General features: G+C 36.2%; 1 protein-coding gene across 1 annotated transcript in view; it reads left to right on the forward strand.

Annotated features, from left to right (window-relative positions):
* Positions 1–2625: 2625 nt before the first annotated feature.
* The window catches only part of LOC122436513 (neurobeachin-like protein 1), a 32961-nt gene continuing 9862 nt past the window's right edge, over positions 2626–25724 (forward strand). The window contains exons 1-5 of the mRNA XM_043460290.1: positions 2626–2750; positions 7909–8070; positions 18664–18745; positions 19297–19424; positions 24082–24164. Coding sequence (XP_043316225.1) covers positions 2641–2750; positions 7909–8070; positions 18664–18745; positions 19297–19424; positions 24082–24164 — 565 coding nt within the window. The 5' untranslated portion in view covers positions 2626–2640. The remainder of the gene's footprint in view (positions 2751–7908; positions 8071–18663; positions 18746–19296; positions 19425–24081; positions 24165–25724) is intronic.

Raw genomic sequence — 25724 nt, forward strand, 5'->3', positions numbered from 1 at the left:
TAAGTAAAACATTTCCAGGTTTAAACACCATTTCTTTCCTTATAGTTAGTTGTTCAACTTCCTAGGAGAACTCTGTACTTAGCAAACACTTGATAGCCCTGACTTTCAGACTTTGAACCAGATACTGTAGAGTTTCTAAATAATCTATAAGGAGAAATACATTAATTCTTTATGGCATTATGAGACTGTTTTGTGTTGAACTTTTACACAGTTTATTAAAACTGTTCTATTAAGAAGGAACTTCTTAATAGAGGCAGACTCCAGCTACTTGTATTTCTGGAGTCTTATCCTGAATGTATGAATGAATGGATGACGTGCTGATTGGAAATGAAAAAAAACAATTAATGAAATCCTTGAGAAAATTTCTCAGAAGAGGTAGTTCTTTTCTTGAAATATTTCCATCTTCTCAGTGATGATGTGGATTATAACAATTTATGATCTGATTTTGGAACAGTGTATTAATAGAAAAAACAAATAGACAAAAAGTCAGCTGTCTGCATATTCTGGGAACATTCTTTTAGGAATTCTCATTTGTGTGTAATGCTTTTATTTTAGGGAAATAAATTACTTGAGTTCTTGTTATCCAAGAGCAGTGCCTAACCAATGATAAATAAGACTCCTGAGGGTCATGTTGAAATTGACTGGAGTAAAAAAGTGTCAAAAACATGAAGGAAACATTTTGAGCATCATTATTAATGATGCAATTTATATTTAAAAGAATTTATGAGGAATCGTGGTTTTTTTCAAATCATCTTTAAGATATAACTTACCACAAAACGCACAGATTTTAAGTGTCAAATTTGATGAGTTTTGGTGCAAGCAAACATTTGTGTAACTACTGCCTAATAAAACAAATAGAAAATTTCTATTACCTGGGAAGATTTCCTCTGTGCCCTTTTGTAGTCAGTCCTCTGAAAGACAGTCAGTGATCTAATTTTTGTCACCATAGGATGCTCTAGAACTTTTATAATTGAAATCACAATTTCAATATGCTTTAATGCCTGGCATGTTGCTCAGCATGTTTTTGAAATTTCTAATTGTTGTCATATCAGTAGTTTATTGTTATTGCAAGCTAGCTTTCCATTGTGAAAATAGTCATTCCACAATTTATCTGTTAATCTGTTGATGGAATTTAGGTTTATTTCCAGCTTAGGGCTATTAAAAATAAATCTTCTATGAACATTTTGGTACAAGTGTTTTTTGTTTTTGTTTTTTTCTCTTGAGAGGAATGACTGGGCCATGTGGTAAATTTGTGTTTAAAAGAAACTGCTAAACTATTTTCCAAGTGATTTTACCATTTTATATTCCCACCAGAAGTGTGAGTTCCAGTTATTCCACATTTTTACCAATACTTGATATGGACAGTCTTTTAAATTTTAGCCTTTCTATTGGGTGTGTGATGGTATTCCATTTCATTTTAATTTGCATTTCCCTGGATAACTAGTGATATTGTAAATGTTTTTGCATGCTACTTGGCCATTTGTATATTTTCTTTTGTGAAACATCTGAACCTTTTGCCCGTCTTTAAATTGAGTTGTCCTTTTTGCATTGATTCATCAGAGTTCTTTTTATATTTTTGGTACAAGTCTTTTGTCACATGTAAGTACTGAGAATATTTTCAGCTGATATATGGCCTGCCTTCTTCTTTTCTTAATGGTGTCTTCTAATAAATAGAAGTTTTAAATTTTGAATGAGAGCAATTATTATTTTTTTCTTTTTTTGGTTTGTGATTTTTGTGTCCAAGCTGAGAGATCTTTGTGTGCCCCAAGGTTGCAAAGGTATTCTCCTATATTTTCTTTTAGAAGATCTTTTAGTTTTTATGTTTAGGTTAATGACCCATCTCCAGTTTTATTTTACTTATGTTTTCTATATTTTTCATTAATTCACTGGGCAAGTATTTGCTGGGTGCCGGGAACTGTTTCAGGCACTTGGTGTCCGTTAGTAAACAGAATAGTCCCTGTGGTGAGCCTCTAGATGGGCCCTGTGACTGTGAAGCCCACAGTCTGGGGAAACTGACAGGTAATGAGTAAATTCTAGAGTAGGTGAGAAGGGGAGAGGGCACCATGGAGCGGGACAGCAGAAGAGCGTGAAAGGTAAATGTGGGCTTATAAGGCTTGTAATTTTAGGAAAACATCATCAGTAGGCTTCTAATTTTAAGAAAGGGTAGTAAAAAAAAAAAAAGGGGGTAGTAAAATTTGGCTTCGTTGAGAATAAGACATTTAAAGAATGACTTGAAGAAGATGCAGGGGTTAGCCATTCAGCTATCTGGGAGAAGAGTGTTCTAGATAGAGAAAACAGCCATTGCAAAGGCCTCAGATGGGAACATGTCTGGCTTGTTCCAGTTACAGCCAGGAAGCCCGTATGGTACAGGGTGATGGTACAGGGTGATGGTGGCTAAGACCGCAGAGTTAGGAGGGGGCAGGTTGTGTAGATTCTTACAGAGTATTGTTAAGACCGTGGCTCTTTGTGTGAGTCACATGGGTTCATTATACTTAATACACATTTTAAAACAGCTCCTATGTCTTCTTGAGTATCATTTAGGTATTTCATATTATTACTTCTTTAAATTATCAGTTTATATTTTCTTAGTAGGAGTTAAAATGTTTTTTAAAAAAGACTCCTGACATACTTAATATTACAATGATTTTCTTATTTCAGAAAGATCCAGATTACCTGAAGCTGTGGTTGGACAGTTTTGTTTCTAGCTATGAACAATTCTTAGATGTTGACTTTGAAAAGCTGCCTACCAGGTATGTAGAAACACTTAGTTTCCTACCCTTGGGTGAATTTGTTAATTCTTGTCATAAAAACCTCATTAATGACATATTAAAAGGATGGCAATTATATTGACACACATGCCCCTCCTGCATAAGCCTGCTTTCCTAGCAGACATTTCTGATTGATCACAGTCATCTTTCTTGCTGATACTAAATTTGACTTCTAGAAGCCACCTCTTTGCTTTGTTAAGGCACTGGCAACTGAGTGTTCTGCAGCTCATTTCAGTTCTGATATTACCCAGAGTTAGTGCTCTATGCCATGAGTTAAGGGCAAAGTCCTCTGCGAGACGGTCCTCACTTCAGACATTATTAGCAAGTCTAGGGAGACCTTGACACTTCTGACCAACGGGCTATAAATTTGGAGGTCGTCATGACTCCCTCACGTTCAATAGTTTGCTACAGTGACTTAGAAATCTCACTGAAAGTCCTGTATTTAGGATTACATATTATCATGAAGGCTACTCATAGGAACAGGGCTTGGGGCTGGGAGGGCCTGGATGCAGGGCTTCTTGCTGTCTCTCTGTGGGGTCAGCGTGCATTGCTCTCATTGAGCATCAGTGTGTTCAAAGAAGGAAGCTCTTTGAGCTTTGGCTTTCCAGAGTTTTGTTGGGTCTTATTACATCATTGACTGTTCAATCAACCTTAGTCTGTACTTCCTCTCCCCTCTCAGAAAGTTGGGAGGTGAGTCATTTAGATATGACCAGCCCCTTTTTTGAAACTATCTAAGTGTCCACCGTGTGTCATTCCATTCATTTGCCTAAAATTTCTTTGTTACATGACAGGCATTGTAGTTGAAACTTATTTTTCCTGGCCTGTAGTAGGGCCCTGGAAAACACCTTGGAGTAGGTCAAGTTTTCAGATTTTTAAAAACTGGATTTGAAAATCATAAAATAGGGGAAAAGTTAAAATCTTGGAGAAATTTTATAAGTGAAAGTACAAGTATTTTCTCCCATTCCTTTGCCTGCCACCCTTTCCATAGTCTCACAGTTCCCAGCCCCACTTCCTGGATAAACTTTGTATTGTATCTCAAGTCATCTTGTGGACCTAATCCTTGTTAGGCAGGAGAGGTTAGGTTGGTTGTGGTTAAAAGCTGGAGCAATGAGGAGATACTTTTAGCCACAAAAGGAACTCAGTTTGTAGAGATGTATTGAGAGGGGAGGGGAGAAACGGCTTGTGGTTGATGATGAAAAAGAGTATCTGGAGAATTGGAACTTCCCTGGTGGTCCTAGCTTCCCAGGTGGCGCAGTGGTAAAGAAACCGCCTGCCAGTGCAGGAGCAGCAGGAGATGGAGTTCTGTACCCGGGTTGGAAGATGCCCTGGACTCCAGTATTCTTGTCTGGAAAATTGCATGGATAGAGGAGCCTGGCGGGCTACAGTCCATGGGGTTGCAAAGAGTTAGACGTGAGTGAGCACGCTGGTGGTTCAGTGGTTAGGGCCTCACAGAAGGTGGTGGCAGTGTGATCTTTAGTTTCCAGGGAACAAAGATCTTGCATGACCTGCTGTGCAATCCCCCCATCCCCCCCCCCCAAAAAAAAAAGAGAATCTGGAAAATTAAAAATCTTCAGGAAGGAAAGTGTTTGCAGTTTGGGGGTAGAGGTAGGCACTGAGAGTGTAGACCAGGTGAGTTGAATTTGGAGAATCAAATCGAAGCCAGATCATGAAGTGCCATGAATGCACTCCTCATGGACTTTGATTTTTTGTTATGGGAGATACAAGATTCTAGTAAGGAATTTTTTGTGTAAGAGTATCATGATCAAGTTTTTTTTTAAGTCATTTAGGTGCCATTATGGAGGTTGGATTGAGAAGGGTTGAGATTGAAGGCAAAAAGCCCCATTAAGAGGTGATTGTAATAATTCAGAGAAAGAAAATCATTTGAGTTTTTGGACCAAAGCTTTGAACTTAAGAAATGGTGAGGTTATGCTCCGAAAGCACAAGTGCTTTATTGTTTATAAATGCAATTTCAGAGTTCTTCCCCATTAGATCATTTGTTACAAGTTTATAAAGGCTGAAAAATCAGTATTAAATTTTGACTCCAAATAAGATTATGTATTATTGATTTCTACTCATAAAAGAGTATTCTTTTAGTTTATACTGTGTGTGTGCATGCATGCTCAGTTACTCAGTTGTGTCCAACCATGGACTGTAGCCTGCCAGGCTCCTATGTCCATGGGATTTTCCAGGCAAGAATATTGGAGTGAGTTGATGTTTCTCTCTCCATGAGATCGCCCCAACCCAGGATCGAACCTGGGTTTCCTTCATTGCAAGCAGATTCTTTACAATCTGAGCCACCAGAGAAATGAACCACCATTTATACTTAGAAGTGCTTTTATTACAAAAACTTACAGCTCACCTTAAATCATGAATGTAAGAGTTTTTATGGAGTCAGGATTTTGGCCTTTGAATGCTTGGCGTTTTGTAAGATGCGCTTGTTATCATCCATGTGTTATAAATGTCTCCTTTCTTTGGAGGTTATTTCTAAAAACAGTACATTGAGTTATATTGCCACTACATTTAAAGTACGATGCAGAATGCCAATAGCATTTTTACTTGTGATTTAGTTTGTTTATTTAAAATTATTTTTCAAAAAAAAAAAATTATTTTTCATATCTTTGTCAGAATATGGATTTAGATTTTGCTAGTAGTAAATTTTCCATTTTTCAAGTAAATAGTATATGTCAGATGTATAAAACTAGTCGTCATCTTAAAGCAGCTTTACCGATAATCCTCATTTAAAGTATACTGACTTTATAAAATTTCCGTGTTAGAGAATTCGTAATACAAAGCAAGGGTTGCTTTTACCAGATTACAAAGGCTTGAAATTTAAGCTGGGCTTTTTCCTGTGTTAGAACAATTGGCAGCTGTTTACAGGAGACATTGAGTAGGCGAACAGAGGAGTGGAAAAGATTTCTGGAGTTTGGGAAATTTCAGCAAAAGGAGCTTAGAATTTTGGCAATGAAGTCTTAGAGGTGGGAACATACTTCTAAATTCTGAAATCTTTATCACATTAGGCCAAAAATTCCAACTTGGACTATAAACCATGTTCTAACTAATTTTATAAGAGTCAGTTAAGAAAAAAGATTACTCTTTTAGAAGCTGATATTTTTTTCTGCCTAGGAAAATAAAAACATATGTAAGTAGAAAAAGGGACAGCTAAGGACAAAAGGAACTGGTTTTAAATAACTAGAATGAAATATTGGGAAATCTGATGTCTTCTTTCTTGCTGACTTACATTTTTGGAAAACTGAGGAGGAATAGTTTTGCTTAGTCTTGAAAATCAGTTTTATTTAACTATTTGTTATTTTGAAGTTGCTCTGTTTTTTATAATCACCTTTTTTAGCTCTTCAGAAAAAATTAAATATAAAAATGAGTGTTTCTTTCGCCATCTGTAAATAAGAGAATTAAAGAATCCAAATTTGCAAGTGAAATGATGCCCAGAGTAAAACAAAACATATATATATTTTTTTAATATTTATTTACTTACTTTTTTTTTCCCAATTATTTTTATTAGTTGGAGGCTAATTACTTTACAGTATTCTAGTGGTTTTTGCCATACATTGACATGAATCAGCCATGGATTTACATGTGTTCCCCATCCCGATCCCCCCTCCCTCCTCCCTCCCCATCCCATTCCTCTGGGTCTTCCCAGTGCACCAGCCCTGAGCACTTGTCTCATGCATCCAACCTGGGCTGGTGATCTGTTTCACACTTGATAATATACATGTTTCGATGCTGTTCTCTCAGATCATCCCACCCTCGCCTTCTCCCATAGAGTTCAAAAGTCTGTTCTATACATCTGTGTCTCTTTTTCTGTCTTGCATATAGGGTTATCGTTAACCATCTTTCTAAATTCCATATATATGCATTAGTATACTGTATTGGTGTAAAACGAAACATATTTTATAACATAGTTGTAGAATTAGGCAACCTTGGTAGTCTGCTTTGTGACTTGTATTTATTTTATAAAACTTTAATTTATGTTGTAGGGTGGTTTAGGAAGAGGCTAATATTTATCATGTGTGTTTATGTGACTACTGCTGAGGTGCTTCAGGTTTTTCTATCTACAATGAATGCCTTTTACTTAATGTAAAAATAGTACTAATACTTCATGTTAAGCATTATCTGAAAAAGAGACCATTATAAAGTCTAATTCTCATTTAATCATGTAAGTTCTTCACAGTGCTTCTTTATGATTTGAGCATTTTCCTAATAGAGATAGGAAAATTAGTATAGTGACATATGAAAAGATTCTTAGGCTTTAGAAATGTGTATTTAAAATGCATTACACTTTTAGAGTGCTTCACCTATTTTGAAGTGGAAAATGCACATTGACTACTTGGTTTCAGAGCCTAGTGAAATAGGGCAGATACCTGATATTACAGTTTCATAGATTAGGGAACTTCAGAGATTAGATTAAATGAATATGTTATGTTACAGAGGTGGAATTTAGCATTCAGGCCTCTGACACTGAATCTAGGGGATTTTAATGTGAGAGGCACATGCAAGGAGTCACTTAATATCTGGTGTTGGTTTTTGCCCTGTAGAATCAAATAGTTTTACACAGAAACCACTTGTCACAAAATATTGATATATTACTTTAAAAGAGTCTTCTGTTGATGTTTGTGTTTGGAGTTCTACATTCATCTCTTTCTCCTTTCCTTTTGCGAGTTATCTTCTCTCCCTCTTCTAATCAGATGGCTTAGGGAGCCTATAGGTAGGTGAATGTTGTTTATTTAGTGAAGCAGTTAACAGATATTAAACTAGTTATAGGTACTTCTTTTTTATTTGCTAGTTACTGTTTCTTTTAGAATTGGTATGGATACATATTTTATTTCTAAGTAATAGAAGGTGAACTAATATATATTTTAAGTATATTCTTTAAAAGTAGCACAGTTGAGAATACTAAATAGCATCTTTTTCTCTCTTTTCAGTAAGCCTCCTCTGAAGTGTTACTAATCACTCTGCTCTAATAATCTTTTAAAATATCACTAATCATTTGGTGTTACCTTGCAGAGAGGAGGCACAGAATATGTGATCTAGAGGATTTGAACTGAAAATGTAGTTCCTTTAAAGTGACAGAGATTTTCATCCTGTATTTAAACACACTTCTTATTTTGTTCCGTTTCTATTGTAGGGTGGATGATATGCCTCCTGGAATATCTCTGCTTCCTGATAATATTCTGCAGGTTCTGAGGATCCAGCTTCTACAGTGTGTTCAGAAAATGGCTGATGGATTAGAGGAAGAACAGCAAGCCTTGTCAGTTTTGCTTGTCAAGTTCTTCATTATTCTTTGCAGGTATCTGGTGCAAATAAACTAGTTACCTGTTTTAAATAATCAGTAGCAAACTAATAATGCATTTATTGGTTATTAATGATGTTTGTTGTTCATGTGGCTAATAGCAAACTAATAATGCATTTATTGGTTATTAATGATGTTTGTTGTTCATGTGGAGCTTTTAAGGATGAGTGCAGCTTTTGAAGTAGGCTTGTAGTTTGTTATTATATTGGAAAGCGTTTTAGTATACCTATGTAGAAAGATTCAGCCAAGATAAAAGACTAACTGCTTTAGAGTTAAGACAATGACAAGAGTAGTTACTTAAGAATTTATTGCACTAGTATTTTCTCTATGGTCCTCACCTGTAAACATGTACATACACATTTTTATACTGTGCATTGCCATTTGCAAAATGTGCTTTCGTAGTCTTTCATTTTATAATTTAACCAAAGAAAGTATAATTATTCCATAGCTTATATTTCCAGATTTATAGATGATTGGGTCTATGCTACTTAAATTTGGTGTGTGTAATATCAGTTGGAAAGGTTACTAGAAATGCAGAGTTTGAGCCTTATGTATGGAAATTTGGATCTAAAAGAACTCATGCATTTTGATTTTTCACATATTCCATGTTAATCTGCATATAAAAATTTGAGAGCCATTGGGTTAGGAACATCATATGCTTCTTAAAATCTGTCTTCTTGTTCTTAGAGGAAAAACTTTTAGTCTTTTACCAGTAGTCTGATATTTGCTCTGAAATTATATATGCTGCTGCTGCTGCTAAGTTACTTCAGTAGTGTCCAACTCTGTGCGACCCCATAGAAGGCAGCCCACCAGGCTCACCCATCCCTGGGATTCTCCAGGCAAGAACACTGGAGTGGTTTGCTGTTTCCTTCTCCAATGCATGAAAGTGAAGCCGCTCAGTCGTGTCCGACTCTTAGCAACCCCATGGACTGCGGCCTACCAGGCTGCTCTGTCCATGGGATTTTCCAGCAAGAGTACTGGAGTGGGGTGCCATTGCCTTCTCTGGAAATTATATATAGATTTTATTAAATTGAGACAGTTTCTTTCTATTCCGAATTTGCTGAGTGTTGTTCTCAGGAAAGATTGTTGAATTTTCTCAAATGCTTTTTGTGCAGTTAAAATGCTTTTTAATTGAGATGATCATGTGGATTTTTTTCCCTTTATTCTGTTGATGAAGCGTATTACATTGGTCAGGTTTCATAGGTTGAACCATCCTTGCATTCCAGGAATGAATGCCACTTAGTCATGGTATGTAATCCTTTTAATATGCTGTTGAATTCTCTTTACTGGCATTTTGTTGAAGATCTCTGCATTAATGTTTATAAGGATTTTGGTCTGTAGTTTTCTTATAATCTCTTGTCTGATTTGGTATCAGGGTAATACTGGTATCATATAATGATTTATAAAGTGTTTTTTCTTCACTTATTGGAAAGACATGAGAAGGATTAGCATCAGTTCTTCTTTAAAAGATGTTTTGTAGAATTTGCCAGCGAAAACATCGGGTCTAGGGCTGCTTTGTTGAGAGAGTTTTGATTGCTGATTCAGTATCCTTATTAGTTGAAGATCTGTTCAGATTATTTATTTCATCATGGTTTAGTCTTAGGAGATTTTGTGTTTCTAGGAATTTGTCCATTTCATCTATGTTATTAAATCTGTTGTACAGTTCTTCATAATACTGTAATAAATCTTTTTATTTCTTTGTAATCAGTACTATATATCTTTTTATATATTTCTTTATTTCTTTCTAATCAGTCGTGTCTGACTCTTTGTGACCCCATGGACTGTAGCCCACCAGACTCCTCCATCCATGGAATTTTCTAGGCAGGAGTACTGGAGTGGGTTGCCATTTCCTTCTCCAGGGGATCTTAATGAACCAGGGATCGAACCCGGGCCTCCCGCATTGTGGGCAGACACTTTACCATCTGAGCCACCAGGGAATCCCAATTGGAAAAGGGAATGGCAAACCACTTCAATATTCCTGCCTTGAGAACCCCATGAACAGTATGAAAAGGCAAAAAGATAGGACACTGAAAGATGAACTCCCCAGGTTGGTAGGTGCCCAATATGCTACTGGAGATCAGTGGAGATATAACTCCAGAAAGAATGAAGAGATGGAGCCAAAGCAAAAAGAACACCCAGTTGTGGATGTGACTGGTGATGGAAGCAAGGTCCGATGCTGTAAAGAGCAATATTTCATAGGAACCTGGAATGTTAGGTACATGAATCAAGGCAAATTGGAAGTGACCAAATAGGAGATGGCAAGAGTGAATGTTGACATTCCAGGAATCAGCAAACTAAAATGGACTGGAATGGGTGAATTTAACTCAGATGATCATTATATCTACTACTGTGGGCAAGGATCCCTTAGAAGAAATGGAGTAGCCCTCATAGTCAACAAAAGAGTCCGAAGTGCAGTACTTGGATGCAATCTCAAAAATGACGGAATGATCTCTGTTCATTTCCAAGGGAAAGCATTCAATATCACGGAAATCCAAGTCTATGCCACGGCCAGTAATGCTGAAGAAGCTGAAGTTGAATGGTTCTATGAAGACCTATAAAACCTTCTAGAATTAACACCCAAAAATGATGTCCTTTTCATTATAGGGGACTGGAATGCAAAAGTAGGAAGTCAAGAAACACCTGGAGTAACAGGCAAATTTGACTTTGGAGTACAGAATGAAGCAGGGCAAAGGCTAATAGAGTTCTTCCAAGAGAACGCACTGGTCATAGCAAACATCCACTTCCAACAACACAAAAGAAGACTCTACACATGGACATCACTAGATGGTCAACACCGAAATCAGATTTATATTCTTTGCAGCCAAAGATGGAGAAGCTCTATACAGTCAGCAAAAACAAGACCGGGAGCTGACTGTGGCTCAGATCATGAACTCCTTATTGCCAAATTCAGACTTAAATTGAAGAAAGTAGGGAAAACCACTAGACCATTCAGGTATGACCTAAATCAAATTCCTTATGATTATACAGTGAAAGTGAGAAATAGATTTAAGGGATTAGATCTGATAGACAGAGTGCCTGATGAACTATGGATGGAGGTTCATGACATTGTACAGGAGACAGGGATCAAGACCATCCCCAAGAAAAAGAAATGCAAAAAAGCAAAATGGCTGTCTGAGGAGGCCTTACAAATAGCTGTGAAAAGAAGAGAAGCCAAAAGCAAAGGAGAAAAGGAAAGATATTCCCAGTTGAATGCAGAGTTCCAAAGAATAGCAAGGGGAGATAAGAAAGCCTTTCTCAACGATCAGTGCAAAGAAATAGAGGAAAACAATAGAATGGGAAAGACTAGAGATCTCTTCAAGAAAATTAGAGATACCAAGGGAACATTTCATGCAAAGATGGGCTCAAGGACAGAAATGGTATTGACCTAACAGAAGCAGAAGATATTAAGAAGAGGTAGCAAGAATACACAGAAAAACTGTATAAAAAAGATCTTCACGACCCAAATAATCATGATGGTGGGATCACTCACCTAGAGCTAGACATTCTGGAATGTGAAGTCAAGTGGGCCTTAGGAAACATCACTATGAACAAAGCTAGTAGCAGGGATGGAATTCCAGTTGAGCTATTTCAAATCCTGAAAGATGATGCTGTGAAAGTGCTGCACTCAATATGCCAGCAACTTTGGAAAACTCAGCAGTGGCCACAGGACTGGAAAAGGTCACTTTTCATTCCAATCCCTAAGAAAGGCCATGCCGAAGAATGCTCAAACTAGCACACAATTGCACTCATCTCACCCGCTATTGAAGTAATGCTCAAAATTCTCCAAGCCAGGCTTCAATAATACATGAACCATGAGCTTCCAGACATTCAAGCTGGTTTTAGAAAAGGCAGAGGAACCAGACATCAAATTGCCAACATCCGCTGGATCATCGAAAAAGCAAGAGAGTTCCAGAAAAACATCTATTTCTGCTTTATTGACTATGCCAAAGCCTTTGACTGTGTGGATCACAATAAACTGTGGAAAATTCTGAAAGAGATGGGAATACCAGACCACCTGACCTGCCTCTTGAGAAATCTGAATGCAGGTCAGGAAGCAACAGTTAGAACTGGACATGGAACAACAGACTGGTTCCAAATAGGAAAAGGAATGAGTCAAGGCTGTATATTGTCACCGTGCTTGTTTAACTTATATGCAGAGTGCATCAGGAGAAACGCTGGGCTGGAGGAAGCACAAGCTGGAATCAAGATTGCTGGGAGAAATATCAGTAACCTCATATATACAGATGACACCACCCTTATGGCAGAAAGTGATGAAGAGCTAAAGAGCCTCTTGATGAAAGTTAAAGAGGAGAATGAAAAAGGTGGCTTAAAGCTCAACATTTAGAAAGCAAATATCATGGCATCTGGTCCCATCACTTCATGGCAAATAGGTGCAGAAACAGTGGCTGACTTTATTTTTTTTGGGCTCCAAAATCACTGCAGATGGAAGAAAAGTTATGACCAACTTAGCGTATTAAAAAGCAGAGACTTTACTTTGTCAATAAAGGTCTGACTAGTCAAGGCTACGGTTTTTCCAGTAGTCATGTATGGATGTGAGAGTTGGACTGTAAAGAAAGCTGAGCACTGAAGAATTGATGCTTTTGAACTGTTGTGTTGGCGAAGACTATTGATAGTACCTGGGACAGCAGGGAGATCCAACCAGTCCATCCTAAAAGAAATCAGTCCTGAATGTTCATTGGAAGGACTGATGTTGAAGCTGAAACTCCAATACTTTGGCCACCTGATGAGAAGAGCTGCCTCATTTGAAAAGACCCTGATGCTGGGAAAGATTGAAGGCAAGAGAAGAAGGGGATGACAGAGGATGAGATGGTTGAATGGTGATGAGTCCATCACTGACTCAGTGGACATGAGTTTGAGTAAACTCTGGGAGGTGATGATGGACACGGATGCCTGGTATGCTGTAGTTCATGGGGTCGCAAAGAGTCAGACACTGCTGAGTGACTGAATTAAACTGAACAGAATCAGTAGTAATGTCCATACTTTCATTTCATAATCTGTCTTCTTTTTTTTTTTGTCTGTCTTTCTAAAGATTTGTTAATTTTGTTTATATCTTCAAAGAACTAATTTTTTGTTTCATGAATTTTCTCTGTTTTTAAAAATTTTTTTGCCTCTGCTCTGATCTTTATTATTTCCTTCTTTCTGCTAACTTTGGGTTTAGTTTGTTATTTCTTCTTGATTCCTGAACTTAGGCAATTGAGTACTTGGTTTCTTTTCTTTAATGTAAGCACTTATACCTGTAACATTTTCTCTTTGCACCACTTTCACTACCTCTCATAGGTTTTCATAAGTCGTATTTTTCTTTTCATTTATCTCAAGTATTTTCTAATTTCCCTCTTGATTTCTTCTTCGATTCATTGATTGTTTAAAAAAGTCTTCTGGTTAATTTCCACAGTTTTGAGAATTTTTCAGTTTTCATTTTGATTTTAGCTTCATCCTGTTGTGGTTAGAGAAGATGCTTTGTATGATATCTGCCATTTTAAATCTGTTGAGACTTAATTTGTAACCTAACATAGTGTCTATCCTGTAAAATGTTCCAAGTGCACTTGTGAAGAATGTTCTATTGTTATTAGCTAGAGTGATCTGTGTATGTTTCTTAGATCTGTGGCTTACTGTGTTGATTAAGTCCTCTGTTTCTTTACTTATCTTGTGTCTAGTTGGTTTTATTCATTATTGTGGAGGAGATATTGAATTCTCCAGCTATTATGGGAGAACTATATTTCTCTCTTCAGTTCTGTCAGTATTTGCTTCATATATTTTGATGACCTGTCATTAGATATCTAAATATTTATAATTGTTATATCTTCTTGCTCGTATTATACCTTTGTTATATTGCCTTGCCTGCATGCTACGTTGTGTCTGACTCTTTGTGACTCTCTGGACGGTCCCCACCACGCTCCTCTGTCCATAACGTTTTCCAGGCAGGAATACTGGAGCAGGTTGCCATTTCCTTTTCCAGGAAATCTTCCCGATTCAGGGATCAAACCCACGTCTCCTGTGTTTCCTGCATTGCAGGAGGATTCTTTACTCACTGAGCCATCAGGGAAGCCCCTTGTTATATATATAATGTTATATATACCTTTCTTATATTATATTATGCTTTTTAAAGCATATAATGTCCTTGTCTCTGTAACCTTTTTTGACTTAAAGCGTGTTGCATCTGATATTCATATGTCGATCTCTACTCTCTTGGGGTTGTTCTTTGCATGGAGTATCTTTTTCTCTGCTTTCACTTTCAACCTGTTTGTTTCCTTGGACCTCAAGTAGATAATATATAGTTGGATCATGAGTTTGTGTCAATTCTGCCAATCTCTGTCTTTGACTGGAAACTTTAATCCACTTACATTGAAAGTAACATTTCTGTTAATGTGCTATTTGTTTACTTTATGCCTTAAAAACAAGATTTGGGCCTCGTTTCTTAAATTACTGCCTTCCTTGTGTTTAACTGACATTTTCTATGAAATGTTTAAATTCCTTTGTCATATTCTATTCTATATTCAATTCAGTTGCTCAGTCGTGTCCGACTCTTTGCAGCTCCATGAACCACAGCATGCCGGGCCTCCCTGTCCATCACCAACTCCCGTAGTCCACCCAAACTCATGCCCATTGAGTCGGTGATGCCATCCAACCATCTCATCCTCTGTCGTCCCCTTCTCCTCCTGCCACCAATCCCTCCCAGCATCAGGGTCTTTTCAAATGAGTTAGCTCTTCCCATCAGGTGGCCAAAATATTGGAGTTTCAGCTTCAACATCAGTCCTAACCAATAAACACCCAGGACTGATCTCCTTTAGGATGGACCAGTTGGATCTCCTTGCAGTCCAAGGGACTCTCAAGAGTCTTCTCCAACACCATAGTTCAAAAGCATCAATTCTTTGGCACTCAGCTTTCTTTATAGTCCAACTCTCACATCCATACTTGACTACTGGAAAAACCATAACCTTGACTAGATGGACCTTTGTTGACAAAGTAATGTCTCTGCTTTTTAATATGCTGTCTAGGTTGGTCATAACTTTCCTTCCAGGGAGTAAGCATCTTTTAATTTCATGGCTGCAATCACCATCTACAGTGATTTTGGAGCCCAGAAAAATAAAGTCAGCCACTGTTTCCCCATCTATTTGCCATGAAGTGATGGGACCAGATACCATGATCTTAGTTTTCTGAATGTTGAGCTTTAAGCCAACTTTTTCACTTTCCTTTTTAACTTTCATCAAGAGGCTCTTTAATTCTTCTTCATTTTCTGCCAGACGGGTGGTGTCATCTGCATATCTGAGGTTATTTATATTTCTCCCGGCATATTCAATAGATATTTTCTTTTTGATCACCGTTGGTATTATATTTAACACCCTAAAGTTTTCACACTCTAATTTGAATTTATACCACTGTAACGTCAATAACATACAGAAACTCTGCTCCTTTATGGCTCTCTCCCTACTCCTTTTCATTTTGGTATCATAAAACTACGTTACACATTGTTTGCCCCAAGGCATAAGCTAATAATTATTTTAAATGTGTTAGTCTTGTAAATTATATAAAAATAAGATTTGGAATTACAAGCAAAAGTTACAGTAATACTAGTTTTTACATGAACAGTTTTTTTTTCCTTTAAATATGATCTCTTAAAATATATAAAAACAAAGAATGCAATTACAAATCATTGTTACAATAGTACTCTCTTTTATAATTGCCCACATATTTACCTTCATTGAGATCTTTATTTTTTCATACAATGTTGAGTTGCTGTATAGTGTCCTTAATTTTCACCTTGCAGGACACTGTTGAATGTTTTGCATGGTCGACCTATTTGGCACAGACTTTTTGTTTTCTAGAAATGTCTTTGTTTCTCCCTCACTTTTGAAGCAGTTTCCCAGATGTTGGATTGTTGGTTGATAGTTTTTTCTTTTAGCATTTTGAGTATATTCTCTCACTGTCTTCTGGCCTAAGTTTGTTTTTAGAAATCTGCTGATAATTGTATTGAGGATATCTTATATGTGATGAATTACTTCTTTCTTCCTGCTTTAAAGATTCTCTCTATTTTGAGAGAAATAGTCTTTTGAGAGTTTGATTATAACTTTGTGTGTCTCAGTATGGGTGTCTGTGAGTTCACCTTATTTGGAGTTTATTAAGCTTCTTGGCTGTTTATTTTCATGTCTTTCATCAAATTGGGAATGTTTTCACCCATTATTTCTTCAGGTATTCTCTGTTCCCCCTTTTCTTTCTCTTCTTTTTCTGGGACGCAAATGTTTTTGTTTCTGTTATCTAGACTTGTTAATTTCCACTGTGCTGTCTTCACGTTCCGTGATTCTTTCTTCTGCCTTTTCAAATCTGCTCTTGGATTCCTCAAGTGCATTTTTCATTGTAGTGATTGTACTTTTCAGCACCAGAATTTCTTTTGGCTTCTTTTTAGTTTTTTAAATCTCTTTATCAATATTTCCATTTGTTTACCCATTAATTTCTTGACTTTCTCCACGCCTACCTTAAATACTTCGAGTGTCTTAAAGACAGTTAATTGAAGTTTTTGTCCAATAAGTCTTTTTCAGGGAGTTTCTGTTGATTTCTTTTTTTCTTTTGACTGGGCCGTAGTTCCCTAGTTCTTTGTATACCTTCTGATTTTTCTTTTTAATTGAATGCAAGACATTGAATCTAATAACGTAATGCTGAATATCAGATTTACCTCTTTTCCAGTGGTTTACTGCTTTTTGTTGTTACTTTTGTTTATTGCTTTTATAATATTTTTTATTACAGATTGTCTTTGTGGTGAGAATCAACCTGAGTTGTAAACCTGAGGTTTGCTCAAATCTATTATGATTTTCCCTCAGCATGTGTGGTCACTCTCTGATTTTCCCCATTTATGCCATCATTTTTGAATGTCCTAGTCTTTAATATCTATCTCCCAAAAGGGGAAAAAAAATAAAAAGATGAAGGTGAAAAGGGATATGACCCATTAAGTCGCCTGGAAATTACGTTGCCCAGAAAGGGAAGGGTAATAACTGTGGGGGTAGGTGCAATAGCAATGGCTGCCTCTCTGTTTCCCTGCACCTTTATAATCAGACGCAGCAGTCGGTGATTGGAGCACAGATCTCCAATATTTGGAGGACAGGGTCCTTTTTGCCCATAATGGTTCCTGTGAGCTTGCTTCCAGGCAGCTTCTGGAACATATGCACAGCTGTTTACCACATGGCTGGGGTGGGGATTGGTAGCTGCTGCTGAGCTAATAGCCGAAATTTAAATTAATGTCCATAATTTAGGACATTAGTTGCAATTTACCATCCAAATCTTCATCTGGAAGTTGCCAGCCTTCATTAGAGGCTCAAGGTTTCCAAAATACTTACATCAAACTGATTTTGACAGTGGAAGTGTTTCTAGGTGGAGAAGACAGATTCCTCGTGCTTCCTACTTGGCTGTCTTCCCAGAATCCTCCACAGGGGCTTTGAATGTTACCTCTGCCTTTTACTCTCTGCTTTCTCAAAGATGTCCTGACATTCTGACTTCTTAAGAAGTCTATTAGTTCAGTTAATTTTTCCTGTTCTTTTAGTGTCTACTGGATTTTAAGATACAGAGTATTTTTCAAGGTCCCAATGTCTCAGAACTTAATAGATTTTTTTTGTCTTTATAGAATTTTTTTTAAATACATAAAGAAAAAGACTGATGATGTTAGATAGAGTACACTTTAGCATTTTATGTGTCATGAAAAAAAAAGTGCAAGTAATAGTTGCTCAGTTGTCTCTGACTCTTTGCGACCCTGTGGACTGTAGCTCACCAGGCTCCTCTGACCATGGAATTCTCCAGGCAAGAATACTGGAGTGGGTAGCCATTCCCTTGTCCAGCGGCTCTTCCCGACTCAGGGATTGAACCTGGGTCTCCTGCATTGCAGGTGGATTCTTTACCATCTGAGCCACCAGGGAAGCCCCTTTATGTGCTATCCCTCAATCTTGTTAAAATGAAACAAAAATGAGGGTCAGATTTTAACTAAATGCCATGCCCTTGTTAATCGATTGCTTTACGCAAGGCGCGTACTCTACCCTCTTGGAGTATATATAGATATCCACCCTTCCCTCAGGGTTTTTAATACAGTTGAAGAGATATATTATGTGTCTAAAAGGGGAACCCAATTTCAGAAAGCCAGATGATAACTGTAAAACTACACAAAATGTCTTATAAAGGCAATGATATGTAAAAAATACCAAGCTAGAACCTACAGAAGAAAATAGCAACAAACCTGGAAAGAAATAATCCACAATGTATGTATTTGCTAATGTTTAAGTTGTAAGAACACTAATGACTTTTACTCTTTCTACTTTGTGATATTTTCCAATTTTTCACAATAAACAAGTGCTAATTAACATGTATTTCTTATTCTTTGTTTATAGTAGTTAGATAGTGATTGAGGTGTGTTTTGCATTCTCAGTGGGAAAGCAATTATATAATCAAATTGATTTTCAGTTTTAATTAATGTTATTTGTACTTCATTTGCCAACAAGTGTTCTGAAAATCAGTCTGAATACATGAGAATGCATTTTTCTCACCATTCATACGGAATAAATATATGGCTGGTTTTTTTTTTTTTTTCCACAGAAATCTATCTAATGTAGAAGAAATTGGGACCTGCTCATATATCAACCATGTTATCACTATGACAACACTCTATATTCAGCAAGTAGGTGTTAATATATTCCTTTTTGTTGCTTTACTGAGTGTAATTAGTTTTTACTTTTTAAAATTTAGTAAAGTTAAGTGTTTTCAGAGGAGATATTAGAGAAGATCATTAAATTATCATTGGGCACATTATTGCAGGCATCTTATGCATATTATCTAAAAGTAGAAAAACAGTTATTAATACATTTTGTTATTTTAATTTAAAAATTGAAGCATTTTATAAATGCCTTTTTAAAATGGCACAGTTTGTCATTTTATGTTTTTATTATTTAATCATCTTCATTTTTTGAAAAATGTTTGGCTGTCAGTTTGAAACCTTTCCTAGGAAATATTTAAAATTTGAGTGGTTACATCTAGTCCATATGATTAACTGACCTTCTGCAGATTCAAGTGGAACTTAGGCTTATTTGAGTAAAAATTATTTGTTATTATTAGATGAATGAAACACATAAATATCTTAATGATATTGCACAGTATGTCATATGGCTTAATATATTTTTTTTTTTGGCTTAATATTTTTAAGTGCATATAATTTTATGTTTAAATTCTCAGTTAAAAAGCAAAAAAAAAGAGAAGGAATTGGCAGATCAGACATCTATTGAAGAATTTGTGATCCATGCATTGGCATTTTGTGAAAGTTTATATGACCCATATCGGAATTGGAGGCAACGAATTTCAGGGTATGTCTTATAAATTATGGTGTTCATTTGCACACTTAAATGTCCTAGTGAATGTAATTCTTCAAAGCAGGTCTCATTCTCTATGAAAGCAACTGGTAAGTTGTGTTTGAGGCTCCATCTCTTTCTCTGAAATAGAGAGGTACATTGGAGGTAATGAATTAGTGATAAATGCCACTTCTGGATAATTAATTTACTCTGATCTTTTATTTTGTAATGCAATTTAATGCTAATAATCTGATGGTAAAAAATCTCAGAGCACAGTAGCATCAAGTAGAGTGCACATATTTTTCAAGGAAATTTCTCTTTTTATAAAAGTGTATTTCATAATTTGTAAATGAATTTTAATAATGTTTTATGTATTAATGTTTATTTTAAATTGTGAACCTTGTGTCAGCCAAGGTCTAGTTAGGAAAACAGAAACCAGTGCTTTAAAAGAGAGAATATAGTAAAAGGAAAATTTTAAGTAGGTATTAGAGGATTCAGAAAGCAAAAGGGGGACACTGGTGTAATACAGAAATAGTGGCTTCAGGAAGCAGCTGCTTCCCTGGGGCTGTGGGAACAAAGGGAAGAGCTTGGAGTTATCAGAAACTAGGAGTTTCAGAGAAGGGGTCCTGCAGTCCTGGGTATGAGATTTCTGAGGAAAGAGACCTAGGCCAGTGCTGATATCACGAGCAGCCATGAAGAGGCTGGTTCTGGGATCGCCAAAAATGAGCTGAAAACAGAAGCTAACTGTGAATGCCATAGTTAAGAACTGTTGGCTGGTGAAAAAAAAAAAACCAATAAAGAATCATTCCCCTTTTCAACCATTCAGTCTTCCAGTCTCCATTTAGTACCAAGTGTTGATGAAACCAAGACTGGGGTACCTGGAGAAAAAGAAATATGGTTTGTAGAATGCCTGTCACAGCATCACAAAGCATATGAAATGTAGAATGATGGATTGGTAGCTTAGCAACAAAGGCAAGATTACCAGTACACAGCTCAAAGAGTACAAAAAACTCAGATGGCTTTCTTACCTGTGGGAAAAGAATAGGTGCATTGTCACCTACAGTCAGATCTCTTTTTTCAGTCTCCCTGTCTGCTGTACTTTCAATCTGAAGATTTTTTATTTTCAATGTAATTTGTCTTATTTATAAGCAATTCCTACTTCCTACAACATTTCGTTTCTAGAATGTTTTGATTTTTTTAAAATAGGATTTTCCAGGTTTCCAGAGTATGATACCCTCACTTTGAATAGCCACCATTGAATAGTGGTTAAGAATCAATAACTGAGAGAACATGTATATAGACTATGTGGTAGTTCTTTGTATGTTCTATATAGTAATATTTTATTGAAATAACACATCTTTTAGGTAAAGCAAGAAGTGTCTAATAGAAATAATAGGAACAAATACTCCAGCCATTAAATATAACTGGCTTCCCAGGTAACTCAGTGATAAAGAATCCACCAGCCAATTCAGGAGACGCAAGAGACACTGATTTGATCCCCTGGGTCAGGGAGATCCCCTGGAAGAGGAAATGACAACTCACTCTGGGATTCTTGCCTGGAAAATTCCATGGACAGAGGAGCCTGGCAGGCTTAGTTTATGGGGTTGCAGAGTCAGAAATGACTGAATGATTGATCACCACCATTAAATATAACGATCCTATCCACTTATAATACATTTGCTTTCCTTTATATGTTGAAAGAAGTTGTCTTTAATCATAAACCATTGGAGGAAGAAAGGAATTCTTAAGTCCGTACCAGTGCCTGATTGATAAAGATTGGGAGAGAGAGAAAAATAAGGGAGTAGAGAAGGCTCTTGCTTCCATTAGGTCAAATGACAATTAGTAATGTACAGGGGATGCTGATGTTTGAAAAGAATCAACATTTTGGAAACATTATAGGAAAGTTAGGAATCCAAATCTATGGAGAGAGTTTGGTAAGGAACATGGGTTTTGCATAATTTCAAAATGTTTCTCTACAGATTACTTTATTGTTGCAAAGGAAAAATTAGTAATTATTTTGTATAGTACTGGATAGTGCATTGACTGGATGATCAAAATTAACATCATCATTGAGAAACAGGTGGACACCCTGTGCCTACAACTGTGATACTCTAAGAAGGATCCATTGTTGCTTGTATAATATTCCACCTAAGAATGCATAATCTGAATCTTAATTGTATGGAAACATCAAGCAAACTCCAAAGGGAGAACATTTTAGTGAATAAAAGGAAGAGTTAGGAGACAGCATTCTTTAAAAGTGTCATAGAGAAAAGCTGTGGAAATGTTTCAGATTAAAGAAGGTAAAAGAGATGTGCCTGCCAAATGCAGTGCCTGACCCTGGATAGGAAACTGTACTTAGGGACGAGAAGGTGGGAATGCTATAGGACACTGTTAGGTCAGTTGACATATTGGATTATAATAGTAGTTTCAATAAATGTATTACATTAATGGTAAGTATATTGAAATTTATAACAGTATTGTAATATTATATATGACAGTATCCCTATTCCTAGGAATTATTCACTATCAAGTATTTAGAGGTAAAAGGCCATAATATTCATAATTTCCCTTAAATGTTCTGAAAAATTATAGGTCTCAGTATGTGTATATATAAATATATGTACACACATATATAAATAGATGTGCATATATATTTTAGGGGAAGAATAAGCAAATTATAAAGCCTTTAGGATAAAATTTTAAACAATGAACCTGAGTAAGTGCTACTTGAAGTTCTTTATACTACTTTTATTCTGGCAGCTTTTGCCAGAGCTTGAATTTTTCCAGATAAAAAATTTAAAAATTGAGAAAAAAAAGTTATGTTCTAGGTATGATGCGAACACAGAAAAAAGCACAGAAAAATTGACCAGGAGACATAAACTTTAGAAAACTGAGATGCAAACAAACATTTTGCATCCCTCTCAGCAACCTGTTGATATGTATTAGCATCAGCTAGGTGCTAAATGCTTGGCCAGATACCAGTTAATAATGGAGCACCCAAATATATTGTGTTTTAAAAATGGTACCTTTTTAGCTGTTCTGTTTCAACCTATTGAAAGCATGCAGTGCAGATTACTTATACTTTGATATCTGTGTTATGGTATAATTGTTTTCTCCTTTTTTAATTCAGCTTGTTAAATTTTACCACAACTATAATGGAAATTATTTATGTTCGTATGTCACATCTAATACAGGGCCTTTAGAATGAGTCATTAATCACAAATAACAAGAATATATTTTTAGGGTGTTAATCAAATGAGAATCTTTATTGTTGTTTGCAGTATAGGATCTTTGGATAGAATATATATTCTATTAGTTAACGTCATAATTTATAATAAATGTACAAAATGTAAATAATCTTATGGAAAAGCCTAACTGAAGCTAAATCAGATTTCATCCTTTTAAAATTAATTTTTTTACAACGACTGATTTTTTATTTTTTTTACAGTATGGCTCAGTTTTTTATTTGAAACTGGTAATATTTGTATTGTTTAAAGACATACACAAAAAAACCTTGGTAAGGTCTTAATTAAACAGGAAGATCCAGTGATGTTCTAAGATGTTATGTTTGTAAATACAGAAGTATGATAATTCCTAAGCCCTCTGGACAATGGAAATAGGCATAGATTTGGAAAACAGTGTAGTAACAAATGGTGTCTGATATGATTTCTAGTGAATCTTGATATTAGATCTGAATCTTAGAACTTTTTAGTTGATCAGTACTGAGTCCTATCCTGTTTGTCTTAGTCTATGATCAATTGGCTTTTCTTTCCTTAGAGTTATAAGGAAAATAATTTCAATAACATAATAGAGTATTGTTCAGATTGTTAGGAAGGCAGCTTAATGGAGTGCTTTATCAGTAATTCATATTTAAGTATATGGAATTTCTATGTGGTTGTCCTCCAAATATTTTCTGTTTTTGTTGGCTCTAGCAGTGTTAAAAGCTTGCTCAGGGAATGAGAAAAGTATATATATATTTCTAATTTTTCAACAAGCCACCAGTTGCTGATGGATCATCATAAAGTAACCTTTGTTCCCTAAACCTCACACCCACCATGCCCATCTAAGATACACTCATTTTGTATTGAATTGAAATGTTCTTGCTAAAAGCACATGCTGTTTGTGTTGGCCTTACTGAAGTCAGTAGAAATATTTCAGCCATCAAAACTACTGGAATTGTGATTAAACACAAAAGTAATTCCAGCCCTCTAGATTAGTATCCTTCATTGTGGAGGAAGCCAGTAGTATGAAGTCTGTGTGTCCAGATAAAGTTTCAGAAAGTGGCACAAAATAGCTTGATTTTAGTCGTGCTGTATAAGCCACTGCCTTAGGTGCCACATTAGCAGCACTATTGACTAAATTCTTTTACAGATTGGAAATTTTAAAAGGCTAGTTCCTTTTTCTATTTCCAGTTGTTACGAGACTTAATGTGGCCGCTATGTTTCACCATTAACTGTTGTAAATTATTTTGCACAATTCAAAAGAAAAAATCCTTTCAGTTGGTGAGCATTTAAATTATTGGCTAGACTCCCCTTTCAAGATTATTCCAATTCTGGTGGTGTATTTTTAATATACAAATGAAAAGCAAAATATTGTTTATCATTGTTTTTGTAATTGTGCCTTTTCTGTTTGCCCATGTTGTAATTTGGGATTAACTTCTTTTTAATGGTAGACGAATCCTTACTACTGTGGAAAAGAGCAGACAGAAATATAAACCAGCTTCTCTCACAGTGGAGTTCGTCCCTTTCTTTTATCGTAAGTAACAGCTCTAATTTCTCTTGCTTTGATTCTGATGTTACTCTGATTATTCCTTATTCTTATTCTGATTCTGACCTCGTTTTAGCTTTTGTATTAATAAGATAAAGATTCTAAGAACCTGTTACTAGAGTACTTGATTGTTATTTTGCTGTGATTATTCCTCTTGGTTTTATTTAATTTACTGTTCTCTAAGTGTTGTTCTTTTGAGAAGAGCTAAATGTTTTAAATATAATAGTATGTTTTGGAACTTCGGAACTTTTACTGAAAATAACCTTGAGAGAATTGGTTCCTATTTGTATGATCTGTAAGGACTCTAATTTTCTTTCTTTAAAAAAATGATTATGCTGTATTTCAAGAATATAGAACATTTTGCAGAACGTAATAGCAACCTCCTGTGTTTCCCACTCAAATTTGTCAGATTTTAACCTTTTGCCATTTTACCACATTTTTTTTTCACCTTTCCCCCCCCAAGAAATAAAATAAGACAGAAATAGTCCCTTGTAGGGCAATTGATCCTGCCCAAAATGTCTTCCCTGATGGCTCAGACGGTAAAGATTCTGCCTACAATGCAAGAGACCCAGGTTCGATCCCTGGGTCAGGGAAATCCCCTGGAGAAGGAAACAGCAACCCAGTCCAGTATTCTTCCCTGGAAAATCCTGTGGTTGGAGGAGTCTGGTGGGCTTTAGTCCATGGGGTCGCAGAGTCAGGCGCGACTGGAGCAACTAACACAAAGTGTACATAAAGACATTTGGTTCCATGGGGTTGCAAAGAGTCAGACATGACTTAGTGACTAAACAACAGCAAAGTGTCCGTAAGACATTTGGCTATACCAAAATGTCCTTGAAATTTGGTCCTATCCAAAATGAGCATATTTGGTTCATGCTGAATAGTTTTGGGTAGGACCAAATATCGAGGCGCTTTTGGCATGGACCAAATATCTTATGGACATTTTACACAGGAGCAAAGGTCTGCTTACCAATTAGTTCATTGATTGCTTGGTGATGATGACTGCAATACTTTGCTTGACCACCAGTAGTGAATCTGGCTTTAGCTAGATAATCAAGCTCACTTGTCCACACTGGGAAAGCCAGAATTCCCGTGGAACAGTGTAGGCATTTCTTTTCAGAAGGAGATCTCACAACATTACAAGGGCTTTTCTTGAATTTTCCAAGTGAGGGTGTGAAACCAAATTGACGGGTGTATGAGTCACCCTGGCTTTGAAGTGCAGTATTGCATAGAAGACACTTATACCATTATACCTGTGAATGTAACTCCTAAATCCTAGGAACGGAAATGCCTAAACTACAATTTACACTCAAATCAGGGAAGCCCAGGGTTGTAAGTTCCCATCAGGTTATTTAAAGTCGTCATAATCCTTCTAGTCCAGATCAAGGGTCATTTTTACCATGAACAGTGTTGCCTGGTAATATATTTGTCACACATTGACTGTCTACATTTGTCAGATTTCCAGTGATTTAATTCTTGGTGCATTTTCTTATAGAGAAGGAGAAAGAGTTTTTCTTACCCTGCAAAGAGTGAATATCTTATTTTTCAATA

This window comes from Cervus canadensis, unplaced genomic scaffold (assembly GCF_019320065.1).
Source record: "Cervus canadensis isolate Bull #8, Minnesota unplaced genomic scaffold, ASM1932006v1 Scaffold_077, whole genome shotgun sequence".
Taxonomy (NCBI): domain Eukaryota; kingdom Metazoa; phylum Chordata; class Mammalia; order Artiodactyla; family Cervidae; genus Cervus; species Cervus canadensis.